Below are 21,032 nucleotides of genomic sequence, written 5' to 3' on the forward strand. Positions count from 1 at the left end.
GTTGGGTTTCATCCGACATTTTGCACCATTTGCCTCCCGTAGCTTCTGTGTTGCTCTGTCTATCGATGGCTGAGGAAGGAGTTCACTGTGCGCCTGTCAGTGAGCTCGTCTTGTATCCCATGTCTTTTTCTCAGCTGGATGATGACCACATGAAGTATGAAGCGGCCGGGAGACCAATTCAAATGCCGAATAATAGAAACTATTTTATTAAACCAGTCGTGCATATGATTTTCTTTTTCTTCCATGCATTTGAAGGGGTCGTTCCATGAATAAAATACATTTTAATTCATAAATTGTGAAATAATATTTTTAAGGCATCAAGACGCAAAGAAAGTGTTAATTTCAAGAACGGCTGAATATATTAAGAGGCAAATTGAAAAATTCCTCGTCCTGCCGACCTAAACCCCAAATCACCAGTCAATTAGGATTTGTAACCAGAATTCATGCTACTGATAGACCCCTGGGCCCCTCAAACCTGATATGTAGCTGCAGTGTAAAGCATGGTGGACACAAGGGTGCCATATGTGTTCCTGGACCTCAGAATGAAAAGGTTCGGCTATTTATAGGAAGGGCTGCTCGTGTGTCGCCCCCTGGCGGTGCAATGCACACACTTTAGTGTTACAGGACCGCTACTTGTCCGGTAACACCGGGCTCAGCAGTGCTGGACCGAGCAGAGCCGTCTGTCGCTTTAATAGCACAGCGGCCGTAAAGCGACAACGCTCTAGCACTACACGCTCATTGGCCACAGGAGCGATGACGTCAAGGAAGGAAGCCTCGCCCGTAAACATTGTTTCTCCTCGCTGATTGGTGCGCAGAACATCCAGTGACGTTGATCTGCCATTGGCCCGGCCCTGTCACGTGGCCTCTTTGTCACCTTCTGATTGGCCGCAGCCGCAGTCTTGCTCCGTTCTCTCTGCGCCATGTCCGAGCGCTCTGTCACAACGGGGCCCTCGGGGGCCACAGTCATGGCACCGCCAGGGCTCGCCACTCTCGGTGGTGATTTACCCGTTACCGGTCCCGCCCCGACCGCTGGAGGTCCGGTCCGCATGAACTTGTACGCCACCTGGGAGACAGACCGAGGCAGCGCGGCCTGCGTGCCCAGGTATGACGTCAGCGCGTAACCTGTGATGTCATTCACACCTGTGGCAGTGTGTGGTGAAGCAGGGAGAGCCGGGAGTCTGGGGAGAGTCACTGACCCTAAGGAGAGTCACTGCAGACTGGAGGGGGGTGCAGGGGTCATTTTTTGGGGGGATAATAGATCACTAGAGATCTGGGAAAAAGCAGTGACCTCCCTGACCCCAGAAGAGGGGCTGGTCTCCTAGGCAACCATTGAGCCCTCCCAAAAAACACCGTTACCATAAAGCGTCTCATAATAAGGGGGTGTGGTCTATGAATGGGGCGTGGCTTCAATGAAGTCTGCCATGAGGGTGGTCCCGGGGATACCGGACCTTTCACCGAAAACTTTAATTTCTTCCCCTCCACCGATTCTGGAATAGTTTTTCTTTTTCTCCTATGTCCCTCCGTTCCAAAGTTATGGTACCCAGTACTAAAGATGCAAAATGTCCCTTTAAATGGGCGTGTCCTCTTTCTCCTCCAATCAAAACACAGCCACACCCACAGATGAGTTCTATGGTACACATCCAGTTAAGGAGACATTTTGCATCTTTATTACCGGAGGACGTAACTTTGGAACGGAGGGGCGCAGAAGAAAAAGAAAAACTGTTCCAGAATCTATGGAGCCGCAGCAATCAGAAAAAGTACCGAGTGTCAATAAAAAAATTTGAGTGGTAGACCCCCTTTAAGTATCATGAGTCGTCTTGTAAGGTTTATTAGAGGATCGGTTGAAGACTTCTAGGGAACCGATCTATAGGGAGACAGCTATTTTGTTTACCTTTAAGGGATATTGCCTGGCATTTAAAGGGGTTGTGCTCTATATCGGATTCTTAGGATAGGTCATCAAACTAAAATCAGTGGAGTATTGACCATGACTGATCATATTAGCTTTAGCAGGGGCCGGACGTAATCATTAGGCCGGTTTCACACTTGCGATTAACTCGCACAAGTGCAATGTGAGAAATTCTCGCATTGCACTCGGACACATGTTAATCAATGATGCAGCTCACATCTGCTAATTTTTTCTCAGATCGGACTGAGAAAAAAAATCGCAGCATGTTGTGTTTTGGTGAGTTTCCCCAATGAAACTCTATGGGAGCAGGTAAATAAACGGATGTCACGGGACGGCACTCACCATCCTAGTAACATCCGTTTTTCTAAATACATTTATCGCATGTTTCAGAAAATACTGGAAATGAGTGAGGTCTGACAATGTCGGTCAATCTCTATCTCTGTCAGTCGGTCTCTCCCTCTCGGTCTCTATTCTCTCCCTGTCGGTCGGTATCTCTCTCTGTCGGTCGGTCTGTCGATCTCTGTCGGTCTCTCTCTCTCTGTCTCTCTCTCCCTGTCGGTCGGTCTCTCTCTCTCCGTCCATGTCGATCTCTCCCTCCCATCCCCTCTCTCATACTCACCGATCCACGATCACCGACGCGGCGCTGCACGACGTTCACACTGCTGGCGGCTTCTCTTTTGAAAATGCCGGCCGATCATTATTCCATCACGTATTCCCTGCTTCCGCCGCCACCGGTGCCTATGATTTTTTGTAGTCAGACACACCCCCACGCTGAGTGACAGCTGTCTCACTGCAACCAATCACAGCTGCCGGTGGGCGGGTCTACATCGTGCAGTAAAATAAATAAATAATTTTAAAAAAACTGCGTGCGGTCCCCCCCAATTTTGATACCAGCCAGGGTAAAGCCATACGGCTGGAGGCTGGTATTGTCAGGATGGGGAGCCCCACGTTATGGGGAGCCCCCCAGCCTAACAATATCAGCCAGCAGCTGCCCGGAATTGCCGCATCCATTAGATGCGACAGTCCTGAAACTGTACCCAGCTCATCCCGAGTTGCCCTGGTGTGGTGGCAATCGAGGTAATAAGGAGTTAATGGCAGCAGCCCATAGCTGCCACTAAGTCCTAGGTTAATCATGGCAGGCGTCTCCCCGAGATACCTTCCATCATTAACCTGTAAGTTAAAGGAAATAAATACAAACACCCAAAAATCCTTTATTTGAAATAAATGACCAAAACCAACCTCTTTCATCACTTTATTAAAGTCCCCAAATACCCCTCCAGGTCCGACATAATCCACAGAGGTCCCACGACGCTGTCAGCTCTGCTACATCTGAAGCTGACAGAGAGCTGCCGTAGACCACGACCGCTCTCTGTGAGCTCCCCGCAGCGACTGAAGTGAATCGTGCTATCAGTGATGACGTCACTCAGGTTACCCGCGGCCACAGATCTCAGCGGGAGGACTTCAGCTGTGGCCGCGGGTAACCTCAGTGACGGCACCACTGATAGCGCCGATCACTTAAGTCACTCAGGGGTAAATCAGGCCACGACACACAGACAGAGCCGCGGGATGACAGTGAAGTTCATCCGAGTTCATTTTGATCGCGCGGCTCTGTCTGTGGCTGCTGTCAGCGGGCATATAGCAGGGCTGAATGGCCGATAACATAGCTGCTGAGAATAAAAACGCATCGCACACGCATTGCACACAGACTAAAATCATGAGAAAAATCACATAATCGCATTGCTGTTGCATTGCACACTGATCAACACTTGAACAGAGCTCATGCCACTTTCTAGCATGAGACTCGGACCGATTTTACACTCGCAAGTACGATTCTAGCCTTATACAGAGCGGAACAGACACTGCAGATAAAATAAAAATGAGCTAATCTGCAGTACCTGGCAGTGGCCACTACATGGCTAGTGGCGCTGTGCTACTCTCATCCCTTCACTGTTTACATCTGAGCTGGATAGCAGCTAATCAGTGGCAGTGCCGGGTATTGGACCCCCACCGAGCTGATATTGACGACTGTCATTAATCTCAGTTTATTGGGAATTCTATGAAATGAATAGGGAGAGTATTTGATGTGGATTTTTGAGCTGCAAAATCGCCCCCCCCAAAAAAAAACCCAACTGTGAATTCACTCTTAGGGTGAATTTAGACATTCATATGTCACAGTGCAAGCACGGGTCATGATGCACGGACCGGGCACAGTTCTCCTGACTTCAACTGGACAGCCTTGTATGAATCAGTCAAGTTCAGGTCAAAAGACCCATAGCTAGTCCGGGCACCCTGATACATGGACAGCTGAATTCAGCCTTAGGGTTACTTTGCACGCTGTGATATCGCTAGCGATGCCGAGCGCGATAGTTCCCGCTCCCATCGCACAAGCGATATCTTGTGATAGCTGCCGTAGCGAACATTATCGCTACGGCAGCTTCACATGCACTCACCTGCCCTGCGACGTCGCTCTGGCCGGCGAACCGCCTCCTTCCTAAGGGGGCGGGTCGTGCAGCGTCACAGTGACGTCACACGGCTGGGGGCCAATAGAAGCGGAGGGGCGGAGATGAGCAGGATGTAAACATCCCGCCCACCTCCTTTCTTCCGCATAGCCGGTGGAGGCAGGTAAGGAGATGTTCCTCGCTCCTGCGGCTTCACACACAGCGATGTATGCTGCCGCAGGAACGAGGAACAACATCATATCTCCTATTGGTGTGACATTATGAAAATGACCGATACTACACAGATCACCGATTTAGGCGGCTTTCACACTACGTCTTTTTAACATGCGTCCTGAACGTTTTTTTGCTGCAAAAGCGGATCCTGCTTTTACAGCAAAAAATGCATGTGTTATTTTGCAGGATCCTGTCACTGGATGTTTAGGGGCGGGCATTGGAGTCATGTGATCGGGAGTGAGGGGAACTAAACGTGCCAGACTGGGAGCCGGCATCTGACAGCTGCGAGGCTTGTAACCAAGGTAAACATCGGGTATACTTGCTTGGATACCCGATATTTACTTTGGTTACAAGCGTCTGCAGCTGCTAGGAGTCGGGCTCCCTGCACACGTAACCAACGTAAACATCGGGTAACTAAGATAAGTGGTTACCCGATATTTACCTTGGTTACGAGTGTCCGCAGCTCTCAGGTGGGGGAGAGGGAGGGGGAGAGACAGAGAGGTAGGAGAGAGAGGGACTGATCACGGAGGCTGGTTTCTGGGCATGCTCAGTAGAGCAAGCAGGATCCTGCCTATCAGCATGCCAGCGTTCACATGCGTTTGCGTGCTGTTTAGTCAGGATCCAGCAATTTGCAGAAGTTGGACGCAGCTCAAAAATGCTACAAGTAGCGTTTTTGAAAGATGTTAAAAAACTGGAAGTCGCTGGATCCTCACTATAACGCACGCAAACGCATGTGAACGCATGTTAACGCGAGTCCATTGCAAATGCATTGAAATGAAAACGCATTTGCACTGGATCCGTTTCAGCGTTAAAAAAAACGTTCAGGACGCATGTTAAAAAGACGTAGTGTGAAAGCAGCTTTACCACGCTTTTGCGATCGTTTATCGGCGCATCTAGGCTTTACACGTTGCGACGTCGTTACCGGCGCCGGATGTGCGCCACTTTCGATTTGACTCCGACGATATCGCAGTAGCGATGTCGCAACGTGCAAAGTACCCCTTAGAGCCAGCCATGCTCCTATGCAGTGGTGTAACCAGAGACCGATGGGCTCCAGTGAAAATTTGTACCTGAGCCCTCACCTACATGTCGGTCAAATGTATGGGCTCTTGTAGCATTCCGGATTCTATAAAGACATGCATGCATATTCACCCCCTGTGTAATAATCTCCCCCATCCTGTCTCCTTTGTGTAATTATGTGATTTCTTCTGGACCTCTTTCGGTAATAATGTCTCCCATCCTGGGGCCCTTTTGGGGAGTGAGCAGGCACTACCATGCTCAGGTGCTCTGTACTGGTAACTAGTGATGAGCGGGCACTACCATGCTCGGGTGCTCAGTACTCGTAACTAGTGATGAGCGGGCACTACCATGCTCAGGTGCTCTGTACTCGTAACTAGTGATGAGTGGGCACTACCATGCTCGGGTGCTCAGTACTCGTAACTAGTGATGAGCGGGCACTACCATGCTCAGGTGCTCTGTACTCGTAACTAGTGATGAGTGGGCACTACCATGCTCAGGTGCTCAGTACTTGTAACTAGTGATGAGCGTGCACTACCATGCCCGGGTGCTCAGTACTGGTAACTAGTGATGAGCGAGCACTACCATGCTCAGGTGCTCAGTACTTGTAACTAGTGATGAGTGGGCACTACCATGCTCAGGTGCTCAGTACTGGTAACTAATGATGAGCGGGCACTACCATGCTCAGGTGCTCTGTACTCGTAACTAGTGATGAGTGGGCACTACCATGCTCGGGTGCTCAGTACTTGTAACTAGTGATGAGCGGGCACTACCATGCTCAGGTGCTCAGTACTTGTAACTAGTGATGAGCGTGCACTACCATGCCCGGGTGCTCAGTACTGGTAACTAGTGATGAGCGGGCACTACCATGCTCGGGTGCTCTGTACTCGTAACTAGTGATGAGCGGGCACTACCATGCTCAGGTGCTCTGTACTCGTAACTAGTGATGAGTGGGCACTACCATGCTCAGGTGCTCAGTACTTGTAACTAGTGATGAGCGTGCACTACCATGCCCGGGTGCTCAGTACTGGTAACTAGTGATGAGCGAGCACTACCATGCTCAGGTGCTCTGTACTCGTAACTAGTGATGAGTGGGCACTACCATGCTCAGGTGCTCAGTACTTGTAACTAGTGATGAGTGGGCACTACCATGCTCAGGTGCTCAGTACTTGTAACTAGTGATGAGTGGGCACTACCATGCTCAGGTGCTCAGTACTTGTAACTAGTGATGAGTGGGCACTACCATGCTCAGGTGCTCAGTACTTGTAACTAGTGATGAGTGGGCACTACCATGCTCAGGTGCTCAGTACTGGTAACTAATGATGAGCGGGCACTACCATGCTCAGGTGCTCTGTACTCGTAACTAGTGATGAGTGGGCACTACCATGCTCAGGTGCTCAGTACTTGTAACTAGTGATGAGCGAGCACTACCATGCTCGGGTGCTCAGTACTGGTAACTAATGATGAGCGGGCACTACCATGCTCAGGTGCTCTGTACTCGTAACTAGTGATGAGTGGGCACTACCATGCTCAGGTGCTCAGTACTGGTAACTAGTGATGAGCGGGCACTACCATGCTCAGGTGCTCAGTACTTGTAACTAGTGATGAGCGAGCACTACCATGCTCAGGTGCTCAGTACTGGTAACTAGTGATGAGCGGGCACTACCATGCTCGGGTGCTCAGTACTCGTAACTAGTGATGAGCGGGCACTACCATGCTCGGGTGCTCAGTACTCGTAACTAGTGATGAGCGGGCACTACCATGCTCGGGTGCTCAGTACTCGTAACTAGTGATGAGCGAGCACTACCATGCTCAGGTGCTCAGTACTGGTAACTAGTGATGAGCGGGCACTACCATGCTCGGGTGCTCAGTACTCGTAACTAGTGATGAGCGGGCACTACCATGCTCAGGTGCTCTGTACTCGTAACTAGTGATGAGTGGGCACTACCATGCTCAGGTGCTCTGTACTCGTAACTAGTGATGAGTGGGCACTACCATGCTCGGGTGCTCAGTACTTGTAACTAGTGATGAGCGGGCACTACCATGCTCAGGTGCTCAGTACTTGTAACTAGTGATGAGCGTGCACTACCATGCCCGGGTGCTCAGTACTGGTAACTAGTGATGAGCGGGCACTACCATGCTCGGGTGCTCTGTACTCGTAACTAGTGATGAGCGGGCACTACCATGCTCAGGTGCTCTGTACTCGTAACTAGTGATGAGTGGGCACTACCATGCTCAGGTGCTCAGTACTTGTAACTAGTGATGAGCGTGCACTACCATGCCCGGGTGCTCAGTACTGGTAACTAGTGATGAGCGAGCACTACCATGCTCAGGTGCTCTGTACTCGTAACTAGTGATGAGTGGGCACTACCATGCTCAGGTGCTCAGTACTTGTAACTAGTGATGAGCGGGCACTACCATGCTCAGGTGCTCAGTACTTGTAACTAGTGATGAGTGGGCACTACCATGCTCAGGTGCTCAGTACTTGTAACTAGTGATGAGTGGGCACTACCATGCTCAGGTGCTCAGTACTGGTAACTAATGATGAGCGGGCACTACCATGCTCAGGTGCTCTGTACTCGTAACTAGTGATGAGTGGGCACTACCATGCTCAGGTGCTCAGTACTTGTAACTAGTGATGAGCGGGCACTACCATGCTCAGGTGCTCAGTACTTGTAACTAGTGATGAGCGTGCACTACCATGCCCGGGTGCTCAGTACTGGTAACTAGTGATGAGCGGGCACTACCATGCTCGGGTGCTCTGTACTCGTAACTAGTGATGAGCGGGCACTACCATGCTCAGGTGCTCTGTACTCGTAACTAGTGATGAGTGGGCACTACCATGCTCAGGTGCTCAGTACTTGTAACTAGTGATGAGCGAGCACTACCATGCTCGGGTGCTCAGTACTGGTAACTAATGATGAGCGGGCACTACCATGCTCAGGTGCTCTGTACTCGTAACTAGTGATGAGTGGGCACTACCATGCTCAGGTGCTCAGTACTGGTAACTAGTGATGAGCGGGCACTACCATGCTCAGGTGCTCAGTACTTGTAACTAGTGATGAGCGAGCACTACCATGCTCAGGTGCTCAGTACTGGTAACTAGTGATGAGCGGGCACTACCATGCTCGGGTGCTCAGTACTCGTAACTAGTGATGAGCGGGCACTACCATGCTCAGGTGCTTAGTATGTCAAGGTTGGGAATTTTGGGGAAACCACAAATGGGGATTCTCAGGGTCACAGAGATGGATTTCAAATCGATCTGCGCATATCTATGTATGAGGAACAATGACCACACACAGAGACGTGTCTCTATCCGGGAGAAGCTCAATGCTCTTCTAACCCGTATATTGTAAAACAATCACAATTATACAGTCCAACATTTGACCTTGAAACGAGAACAAGGAGTAAAGGGGGCTTTACATGCAGCGACATCGCTAACGAGACGTCGTTGAGGGTCACGGAATTCGTGACGCACATCCGGCCTTGTTAGCAACGTCGTTGCGTGTCAAACTCAGGAACGGCCGTTAACGATCAAAATTACTCACCTATTCGTTGATCGTTGACACGTCGTTCTAATCCCAAATATCGTTGCAGGACGCAGGTTGTTCGTCGTTCCTGAGGCAGCACACATCGCTACGTGTGACACCGCAGGAACGAGGAACAACTGCTTACCTGTGGCCGCCGGCAATGAGGAAGGAAGGAGGTGGGCGGGATGTTACGGCCGCTGATCTCCGCCCCTCCGCTTCTATTGGGCAGCCGCTTAGTGATGCTGCTGTGACACCGCACAAACCACCCCCTTAGAAAGGAGGTGGTTCGCCGGCCACAGCGACGCCGTTAGGCAGGTAAGTCCGTGTGACGGGGCCTAGCGATGTTGTGCGCCACGGCAGCGATTTGCCCGTGACGCACAACCGACGGGGGCGGGTGCTTTCACCAGCGACATCGCTAGCGATGTCGCTGTGTGTAAAACGCCCTTAAGAGATAAAGCCCCAGCTTCACATCCCAGCTGGTGAGAACCAACATGTTATGAATACAATCAATGTGTTATGAATACTTCTTTGTTCAGTGTACATTTTAGCTTATTCATCTTGGTTAACACATCCTGAGTGCACATCTTAAAATCATATTCTGGCGTCTTTGCGATTGTCATACAAACGCCTACATCACAGGCCTTACCCCCACAAGTACTCGGAACTAGTGATGAGCGAGCACTACCATGCTCAGGTGCTCAGTACTCGTAACTAGTGATGAGCGGGCACTACCATGCTCTGGTGCTCAGTACTCGTAACTAGAGATGAGCGGGCACTACCATGCTCGGGTGCTCGTTATTTGTAACTAGTGATGAGCGAGCACTACCATGCTCGGGTGCTCAGTACTGGTAACTAGTGATGAGCGGGCACTACCATGCTCAGGTGCTCAGTACTCGTAACTAGAGATGAGCGGGCACTACCATGCTCGGGTGCTCGTTATTTGTAACTAGTGATGAGCGAGCACTACCATGCTCGGGTGCTCAGTACTCGTAACTAGTGATGAGCGGGCACTACCATGCTCAGGTGCTTAGTACTCGTAACTAGAGATGAGCGGGCACTACCAAGCTCGGGTGCTCGGTACTCGTAACTAGTGATGAGCGGGCACTACCATGCTCGGGTGCTCGTTATTTGTAACTAGTGATGAGCGAGCACTACCATGCTCGGGTGCTCTGTACTCGTAACTAGTGATGAGCGGGCACTACCATGCTCGGGTGCTCTGTACTCGTAACTAGTGATGAGTGGGCACTACCATGCTCGGGTGCTCGGTACTTGTAACTAGTGATGAGCGAGCACTACCATGCTCGGGTGCTCTGTACTCGTAACTAGTGATGAGCGGGCACTACCATGCTCGGGTGCTCGTTATTTGTAACTAGTGATGAGCGAGCACTACCATGCTCGGGTGCTCAGTACTCGTAACTAGTGATGAGCGGGCACTACCATGCTCGGGTGCTCAGTACTCGTAACTAGTGATGATCGGGCACTACCATGCTCAGGTACTCAGTACTCGTAACTAGTGATGAGCGAGCACTACCATGCTCGGGTGCTTTGTACTCCTAACTAGTGATGAGCGAGCACTACCATGTGCTACCATGAGCACTAAGCATGGTAGTGCCCATCACTACTCAGAATCCATCATGATGGCAGCAGTGACATTATCCATAAATATAAGGGACCAGCTCCATTGGTGCCGTGCTCTTTAGATGAGTTTTATCCATTTGGATCTTGAGCATTTGTTTTCCTGTCGTACTCAATTTCTTTCATAATTCTAGTGCAAATGGATCTTTGACTCTCCTATCTGTGAGATGTTCTGTGAGATATTGTTACAAAGGGTGCAGACTCTTAAAGGAGTTTTCCAGGCTGAACAGAAGTGTGTAGTTACTCTGTGTGACTGCAGACTTTGAATTGTGTGGACTGTGTATACTGTCATGACTCTGGTGTATTGATAGCACAAGAGAGCGCTCATGGGATGTTACATTCACATAACGATTAGATTCTCCTGAGTTTCCCTTTGCGAGATGTCGGATGAGATTGGTTGGCAGGTGACAGGGGAATCTTGACAGTATGTGCAATGCGTAATGTCACAATTCCTTAGTCTCCAGTCACATAGAGATTTTTCTTTTCAGCCTGGAAACCCCCTTTAAGGCTGTGCTCATTGTAACCATTATGGAAGCCACAATAACGTGTACGCTGTGGTGACGGCGATTGTCTGCAGCATGAATGCTCTTATAGGAGTCTCTTCTACATCAGAGTTTGAGTCTTTGATGTTTTCTTACAGTCTGTGTCCTGGTCTTCCTATTTTTCAGGCTCCTCCATATTTACTCTGCTGATATCTTCTCTTCATTGGTGACCATCAGCCTCTGTGTGGGGTCTTTCTTCATGTAGGGCACACTACTCCCATCATCCTCCGCAGTGGAGCCCATACAGGGACATGGTCTTTTCATACCACATCTGATGGGTTGGGGAGGATGCAAGAGAGTATAGAGTAATGACAGCATGAGATCACAATTCTTTCTCTGAGGTAAAACATTTTTTAAAAACAGGCAGGGAAATGTTTTACTTCACAAAAAGAATCAGGGGAGGACCCAAATGAGTATACAGTCATTATAGCACGAGTTCACAGTTCTTTCTGTGAGGTAAAACATTTTGAAAAAGAGGCAGGGAAATGATTTTCCTCACAAAAAGAATAAGGGGAGGACGCAAATGAGTAGGGCACACTACTCCCATCATCCTCCGCAGTGGAGCCCATACAGGGACGTGGTCTGTTCATACCACATCTCCTGGGTTGGGGAGGATTGTGATACCAATGTGATATGACTGAAGAATGAGTGTGATTAGATAGGAATTCTAATCAAAAGATAGTGATCACAGGTCTTATTGATCTATCCAAACTCAGTATCAGAGAGGTGTTCTCTGGTTGACACAATTTCACCATGATGAAGAGTACATGTTAGTAGGTCTTGAACAAACCACTATTATGAGGAAGGAACGCTTACAGTTCAACATATGCAGGAAACCAGTGGTTAATTAGCAACATGTGTAGGAAACTAGCAATGTAAAATTCACGGCTCATTGCAACATATGCAGGAAACCAGTGGTCAAGCTAGCAACATGTGTAGGAAGCTACTGGTGCTCACAGCAGCGTGTGGTCAGGTTACATGACCGTGACTCAGCAATCACATGCTGGTCACTAATTGCAATACTCAGTGCACACGACGACCACAATGTACAAAGTTTGGTATAAAAATACAGGGCTCACTCAGTAAGATAGAGACATTTCCAGGACGCTCAAGTGGACACACTTCGCATGTGATGCAGAGGCCGGGTTATATTCCTTCTCACTAATCGAGTCCCTCCGATGAGGAAGGAATGCTACAACATCCGGTAATGTTGATGCATATTTCTGTTATTGTATAAGATTCTATGACTATAAAGTAGTTCTAATGCCTATGTACCACTGATTATTCATGTGCTATTAAAATAAATAATATCTTGCTATAAAGAATCTTAGTATTCGTGCCTGATTAGGATATCAGTGAGCGCTTCGTAAGTACGGGCTTTCAGCCCCTTTTTAGGAGAATTTAGCAAGACAAGGATACAAGTATAGAGAGTATAGAGTCATTACAGCACGGGAGCACAGTTCTTTCTCTGATGTAATACATTTTTTAAAAACAGGTAGGGAAATGTTTTACCTCACAAAATGAATCAGGGGAGGACCCAAATGAGTATAGAGTCATTACTGCACGGGAGCACCTTTTTTTCTGTCAGGTAAAACATTTTTTAAAAACAGGCAGGGAAATGTTTTACCTCACAAAAAGAGTCAGGGGAGGACCCAAATGAGTATAGAGTCATTACAGCATGGGAGCACAATTCTTTCTGTCAGGTAAAACATTTTTTAAAAACAGGCAGGGAAATGTTTTACCTCACAAAAAGAATCAGGGGAGGGCCCAAATGAGTATAGAGTCATTACAGCATGGGAGCACAATTCTTTCTATCAGGTAAAACATTTTTTAAAAACAGGCAGGTATATGTTTTACCTCACAAAAAAGTCAGCTGCGATCTGGTGCTGTGATATCCGTCAAACTTTTCGACGTAAGCCACCCTCGGAGTTGGCGGACTGCTTGAAATGAAGGTGACTGCCGACTTGGTTTATGGCTCCTGGACTGTTTCGTCTCACAGTGACGGCTTCTTACCATCTTGTGTTCACAGGGAGGTCTCGTCCACCCCGGTCCTGTCCACCTTGTGTTATAGAGAGGCTCCTTGCTTATCCAGTGTCTCCTTTTTGTTTGCTGCTGATTACTGCCTGTATCTGTCTTCTTCCCAGGCTCTTCTCCCTGACGCTGCGGAAGCTGGTGATGCTGAAGGATCTGGATAAAGATTTACCATCGGTTGTTATAGCCGTGAAGCTGCAGGTAACACGCGTTCTCCATCTTATGATTTGTGCACGTTAAGCCCCCCACACACACAATAGATGACCACTGGGCCCACAGCTGTCTCCTCCTCCCCAGCTCCTGTCTTCTCTACGACACAGCAACTTATTTCCCTGAAAACAAAAGTAGCGGATGTTCCGGATCCTTCTGTTCCCTGACATCATCCTACACATTAAACTGTCAGACGATCCCTCCGTCCTGCCTCATGTCGGGGTAATCACCGCTGGCTTCGGCGATCCATGCACATTTCTGATGATTTGAACAGCAGACATATGCGGCTATCAGGCACAGGTGGATCATCGATCCACCCGCGCCTGTTAATCCCTTAGATCACGCTGTCAAAATGTGACAATGCAATGTAAATGGCCGCACTTACCCACCGCTATCGGAGGCCTCTTGAGGCAATCACAGGGAGCTGATGGTTGCCATGGCAGCACAGGGCGATGTGATGACTCCTGTCGCTATCATGACTCACTTCCTGTTACAGCCGGCAGAGAAGCAGCTGTAAGAGGAAAGCAACATTTCAGCTGATCAGAGCTGTGCAGCTCTGATTGGGAGAAACGAACAAGCGATCTGATTGCTGATCCTTATAGCCCCCTAGGGGGACTAGTAAAATAAATAAAAAATGAAAAAAAAAAATAAAATAAAAATAATAAAAAACAAATCACCCCCCATTCGCCACATTGAAAATTAAAGGGTTAAAAAAATATACACATATTTAGTATAGCTGAGTTCAGAAACGCCCGATCTATCAAAATATAAAATCAGTTAATCTGATCGATAAACGACGTAGCGGCAAAAAAAATTCCAAACAACAAAATTACGTTTTTTTGGTTGTCGCAAATTTTGCGCAAAATGCAATAACAGGCGATCAAAACGTAGCATCTGTGCAAGAATGGTGCCATTAAAAACGTCAGTTTGAGGCGCAAAAAATAAGCCATCACTGAGCCCCAGATCCCGAAAAATGAGAAAACTACGGGTCGTGGAAGATGGTGCAAAAAGTGCGCCGCTTTTTTGGACAAACCTGTGAATTTTTTTTAGCCCCCTTAGATAAAAGTAAACCTATACATGTTTGGTATCCATCAATTCTCACCGACCTTAGGCATCACACCCACACATCCGTTTTACCATATAGCGAACACGGTGAATAAAATATCCCCAAAACAATCGTGCAATTGCATTTTTTGTGCACTTGGAACGTTTTAGTTCTGGCTCTCGGAAGAAGGGGAGCAAGAAACAAAAACAAGAAATCACCCGGATGTGAAGGGGTTAACCATTAATAAACGGCAAAGTTAAAGAACAAAAGAGAAATCTGAATAAGATCGGTGGCTGGTGATCGCCCATTGTCTTGAGAACGGCATCCATTCTTCTCTATTCTTTGAAATCCAGAAATGCGGTGATATCAGCTCAGAGTTGGCAGCAACCTGTGGCACCAGCCAAACCGCCATGTTGCCCGAACCGCAGCATGGCAAGTTATGCTTGTGGAGATGCAAGCGTTCTCATTGGGGACAACCCAGCGATAATCCGCTGCGCCCACAATCCTGATTGTGGTCATGGACGCTGCGTTCTCCCATGGGGAACACTAGTGTCTCCGCAGGAGGAATGACACAGAAAGATACGTACAAGCCTTATACACAGAAGATCTGGGGTTTTCGTATATAACCTATAGCCAGTGCTATACTTGCACTATCAGGCTGATTCTACACATACCTGTAGTGGTCAGCTCGGATGTTTAGGTTTTGAAAGACAAGCAAGTAAAGTTTGTAAAATGAGCAGCTTTTTGAGTGACAGCAGCTGCCGATCAGCTAATAGCTAGTGTGGGCATTCATAGTTATCCCCTCCCCCTGTTATTTATGCTAATTCTATTATAGAATCTTTTTACTAAGCGGCTAGAAGGACCTGTGCTGATGTCTTACCCATGTGACCAGAAGGGGCGGGGCCTCAGCCGACAGAAAAGTAATGTTGCTTCCTGGTATCAGCTATGTTGGCTGAGGCCCCGCCCCTTCTGGTCACATGGGTACGACATCAGCACAGATCCTTCTAGCCACTTAGTAAAAAGATTGTATAATAGAATTAGCATAAATAACAGGGGGAGGAACAAGAGGCAGGGGGCAGGAATCACTATGAATTCCCACCCCAGCTGTTTCATAGGGGTGGGAATTGATTTTTTTTTTCTTCGTTCAGCAGTACTCCTTCTACCCCCGGGACTAGCTGGATGGCATCATGGGGGTCGATATATTGTAGTATAAAGAACAATGTTTTGTACCTTTCTTGGTTTTATTTCTTATGACTGATATTTTTTTTTTTATTTTTTTTTACGTTTTTAGGGCTCAAAACGAATTTTGCGTTCAAATGAAATCTCTCTCCCCACCAGCGGAGTGTCAGAGACCGAACTACAGCTCACGTTCTCCCTGCAGGTGAGGGCCGGAGGGTATTGCAGTCTTGGAAAGAACTTTTCCATAGATCTTTACATGGCTCCGTGTTCCTGATGAAGAAGCTGACATCTGGGTGTCACCAGTTTGGGCCTGACACTGTCTCAAGATCACGCAGTGTAGAGAGACTGCCCTTTAATGATGGAATTGTAGCACCCAATTATCAGGATATTCATGTATATTCAAGATATACAGTACAGACCAAAAGTTTGGACACACCTCATTCAAAGAGTTTTCTTTATTTTCATGACTCTGAAAATTGTAGATTCACATTGAAGGCATCAAAACTATGAATTAACACATGTGGAATGAAATACTTAAAAAAGTGTGAAACAACTGAAAATATGTCTTATATTGTAGGTTCTTCAAAGCAGCCACCTTTTGCTTTGATTACTGCTTTGCACACTCTTGGCATTCTCTTGATGAGCTTCAAGAGGTAGCCACCAGAAATGGTTTTCCAACAGTCTTGAAGGAGTTCACAGAGATGCTTAACACTTTTTGGCCCTTTTGCCTTCACTCTGTGGTCCAGCTCACCCCAAACCATCTCGATTGGGTTCAGGTCTGGTGACTGTGGACACCAGGTCATCTGGCGTAGCACCCCATCACTCTCCTTCTTAGTCAAATAGCCCTTACACAGCCTGGAGGTGTGTTTGGGGTCATTGTCCTGTTGAAAAATAAATGATGGTCCAACTAAACGCAAACCGGATGGAATAGCACGCCGCTGCAAGATGCTGTGGTAGCCATGCTGGTTCTGTATGCCTTCAATTTTGAATAAATCCCAACAGTGTCACCAGCAAAGCCCCCCCCACACCATCACACCTCCTCCTCCATGCTTCACGGTGGGAACCAGGCATGTAGAGCCCATCCGTTCACCTTTTCTACAAAGACACGGTGGTTGGATCCAAAGATCTCAAATTTGGACTCATCAGACCAAAGCACAGATTTCCACTGGTCTAATGTCAATTCCTTGTGTTCTTTAGCCCAAACAAGTCTCTTGTGCTTGTTGCCTGTCCTTAGCAGTGGTTTCCTAGCACTATTTTACCATGAAGGCTGCTGCACAAAGTCTCCTCTTAACAGTTGTTCTAGAGATAAGAAGGTGTGTCCATAATACTCCACAAGATCTGCCTTATACTGGGAGCACCCCACAAAACCTACTGTATACTAGAAATGCCCCTCAAGACCTGCCGTATACCGGGAACACCAAAAAAGACATTTCACATACTAAGAACACCCCACATGATCGGGCTATGTTTACATGCTGGTGATGCACACTTAAAGGGAATCCGTCACCAGGTTTTTGCCACCTAATCTGAGAGCAGCATAACATAGGGGCAGAGATCCTGATTCCAGTGATGTGTCACTTACTCAGCTGCTTAGTGTAGTTTTGATAAAGTGACTGTGTAATCAGCAGGAAATTATCATTACAGGACTACATGGCTGCTGCAGGTAGTCCAGCATATTTATGAGCTCCGTATAACTGCTAGATCTGCAGCAGAGAAAACATTGATTTATTAAAAGGATAGCAAACAGCTCAATAAGTGACACATCGCTGGAATCAGGGTCTCTGTTTCTACATTATGTTGCTCTGAGATGGGGGAGCAAAAACCTGGTGACAGATTCCCTTTTAAAGGAGTTGTCCAGTGATTACTTAGTGATAGGTGGGGGTTCGATCACTGGGATCTGCACCGATCAATAGAATGAAGATTCTTTATCTCCAACAGAAACTTTATCCTTGTTACAAAGGATCAGACCAGCCACCGCTCCATTCATTCTCTACAGGTATCATCTCCCGCTATTGGGAGAAATCTGGAGAGTCTGGGATCAGAAGGTCACAAGTCATTAGGCGCAGGTCTATAACTTGTATATAAGTGAATCTACTTTTTTAAGTGCTGTAGGAGTTAAGTGACTCTTTCCTATCTGGCTGTCCTTTGTAGCCTTGATCTCAGGTGTAGCCCTTTTGTGGCCTTCGCTATAAAATGTCACGTGTCTTACCATCTGACGCTGGTTATAGTATCTCATTCTTAGGCTAATCGCTTTGGAAGGAGCCTGTCTCTGGAAGAAGCTGAGGAGTTGGGACTATTGCAGCTGTGAAGTTTAGCTGTATTGTAGGAGTTGGGAGTGTTTTCCTTTTTGTGTGCACCTTCCCTTTGTTTGTCTTCCTTACCTTGTGTTGTATTTTTGCAGTGGTGAGTAGAGATGAGCGAATCTGAGGCTCGAGGTTCGGGTTCGAAAACTGACTTCCAAAACCCCCCCAAAGTTCGGGTTTGAAGTTCCAGTGAGTTAGGAGTGCAAGCCTCTGTGCTGGGGTATGATTGATGCTCAGCCCCGAACAAGTTGTGTTTTTACGGCTTGCACTGGGGTTAAAATCAGCATGATCAGAGTTAATGTGCACAAACCCCTCCAGAAAAATTGAAAAACGTCCGCCTGCTCGCGGAAGTGTTCTGCGTATGACTGGCTGCATGTGGGCGGAGACACAAACTGCCCAATTTCTGACTTCCGTTGAGGTTCGGTTCAAGTCAGGGTCACAAACCGAACCTTATCTAAGATTCGAATGTGCCCTGCGAAGGTTCGCTCATCTCTTGTGGTGAGACTAGTGCTCTCACCAGCCTTCTCACTAGCCAGGGTGAGTTCAGGGCAAGCAAGGGCCCAGGCACGTGACGGAGACAGGGGGGGGAAGAACCTATATAGGGATGTTATGAAGCACAGGGTACAGACTCATGGAAAGGGGACACCTTGCAACTCAACTATTTCCAGGGCCTTCCTTCTATACCATTCCCAGTGTTACCATTGTGTTGCGCTGTACGCTGAGCGTCTGTACGCTCTGGTGTGACAACGGGGCTGCCAGAAAAAGCTAAGTACAGGGAATAAATGAAGCAGTGGTAAAGCACGCTCCATTATGTAGTTCCCTGATCAGTGCAGGTCCCAGCGGAGTCACCGGACAACCCCTTTACGGTGCATTTAGATGAGCCAAAAAAAAAGCACAGTGCCGTACCCATGGGACAGGTCTTCTTACATTGTCTGCTTTTGTTTTCTTCTTAGTATCCGCACTTTTTAAAGAGAAACGCAAACCGCTTACAGATCATGCTGCAACGACGAAAGCGGTACAAGAACCGCACCATCCTGGGGTATAAAAGCCTGGCTGTGGGGGTGATAAATATGGCGGAGGTAAGAGCCACGGGGGTCTCATTGTAGGAAATAACATTTCCTATTGAATAATATAGAACGGGAAAGATTAGGGAATCTGATGTTGTGTATGGACTTTCCACGCATTTAGATCCTCAGAGAATGTGAAGTGTTTACTCTAGGTTCCTTACTATCTACAGCTGAGGATTTTACTGTATATACGTCCGCCGTATCATGAAAACTACTGGCCCCATGTAGTGTCACTGCCCCTCCTGCCGCCAGAACAGTTCCAATCCTTCAAGGCACAGGCTCCACCATTCGTCAGAAGATGCCAAGATCCTAGCAGCAGATCCTTCTGCCGTCTGCGAGGAACAGCCACAATACATCAGATGTGTTTTCCCTGCACATCCTAGAAAGGCCGATAGGAAGGAGATCTAGGGAGACATGCAACAAGGTGCCAGGAGTGTTGGTTCACATTTCTGTCCTTGAATCTTTTGGTAGTTACCAATCAATGCATATTGGGAACCAGACGTGTATATTGGGGACATCCCACAAGCCCCTCCGTATGCCGAGAACTGCCTACAAGACCTATATCGGTAGCACCCCGTAAGACCCTCCATATACCAGGAGCACCCCACAAGATCTGCAATATACCTGGAACACTCCACACAACCCGTTGTATACCGGGAACAAACCACAAGACCCAACATATACCAGGAACACCCCACCAGACCTACCGTCTACTGGGGACTTCCTACAAGTCCTGTGATATACCGTGAACACCCCACAAGACACACCATATACCAGGAACATTCCTCCAGACCTACCGTCTACTGGGGACTTCCTACAAGTCCTGCCATATACTGGGAACACCCCACAAGACCCACCATATACCAGGAACATGCCACCAGACCTACCGTATACCAGGAACAACCCACAAGACCCACCATATACCAGGAACACTCCACCAGACCTACCGTATACCGGGAACGCCCCACAAGACCCACCGTATACCAGGAACACCCCACCAGACCTACCGTATACTGGGGACTTGCTACAAGTCCTGCCATATACCGGGAATACCCCACAAGATTCCCCATATGCCGGGAACACCCCACAAGACCTGTTGTATATTGGGAACACCCCACAAGACCTGCTGTATACCGGGAACACTCCACAAGACCTGCTGTATACCGGGAACACTCCACAAGACCTGCTGTATACCGGGAACACCCCACAAGACCTGCTGTATACCGGGAACACTCCACAAGACCTGCTGTATACCGGGAACACCCCACAAGACCTGCTGTATACCGGGAACACTCCACAAGACCTGCTGTATACCGGGAACACCCCACAAGACCTGCTGTATACCGGGAACACTCCACAAGACCTGCTGTATACCGGGAACACCCCACAAGACCTGCTGTATACCGGGAACACTCCACAAGACCTGCTGTATACCGGGAACACTCCACAAGACCTGCTGTATACCGGGAACACTCCACAAGACCTGCTGTATACCGGGAACACTCCACAAGACCTGCTGTATACCGGGAACACTCCACAAGACCTGCTGTATACCGGGAACACCCCACAAGACCTGCTGTATACCGGGAACACCCCACAAGACCTGCTGTATACCGGGAACACTCCACAAGACCTGCTGTATACCGGGAACACTCCACAAGACCTGCTGTATACCGGGAACACTCCACAAGACCTGCTGTATACCGGGAACACTCCACAAGACCTGCTGTATACCGGGAACACTCCACAAGACCTGCTGTATACCGGGAACACCCCACAAGACCTGCTGTATACCGGGAACACTCCACAAGACCTGCTGTATACCGGGAACACTCCACAAGACCTGCTGTATACCGGGAACACTCCACAAGACCTGCTGTATACCGGGAACACTCCAC

At 48.2% G+C, this 21,032-nt stretch overlaps 1 protein-coding gene across 1 annotated transcript in view; it reads left to right on the plus strand.

Annotated features, from left to right (window-relative positions):
• The first annotated feature begins 891 nt into the window (after positions 1–891).
• Positions 892–21,032, plus strand: part of PACS1 (phosphofurin acidic cluster sorting protein 1) — a 141,671-nt gene continuing 121,530 nt past the window's right edge. The window contains exons 1-4 of the mRNA XM_075326269.1: positions 892–1,102; positions 13,444–13,531; positions 15,877–15,966; positions 19,021–19,146. Coding sequence (XP_075182384.1) covers positions 921–1,102; positions 13,444–13,531; positions 15,877–15,966; positions 19,021–19,146 — 486 coding nt within the window. The 5' untranslated portion in view covers positions 892–920. The remainder of the gene's footprint in view (positions 1,103–13,443; positions 13,532–15,876; positions 15,967–19,020; positions 19,147–21,032) is intronic.

Source organism: Anomaloglossus baeobatrachus, chromosome 10 (assembly GCF_048569485.1).
Source record: "Anomaloglossus baeobatrachus isolate aAnoBae1 chromosome 10, aAnoBae1.hap1, whole genome shotgun sequence".
Taxonomy (NCBI): domain Eukaryota; kingdom Metazoa; phylum Chordata; class Amphibia; order Anura; family Aromobatidae; genus Anomaloglossus; species Anomaloglossus baeobatrachus.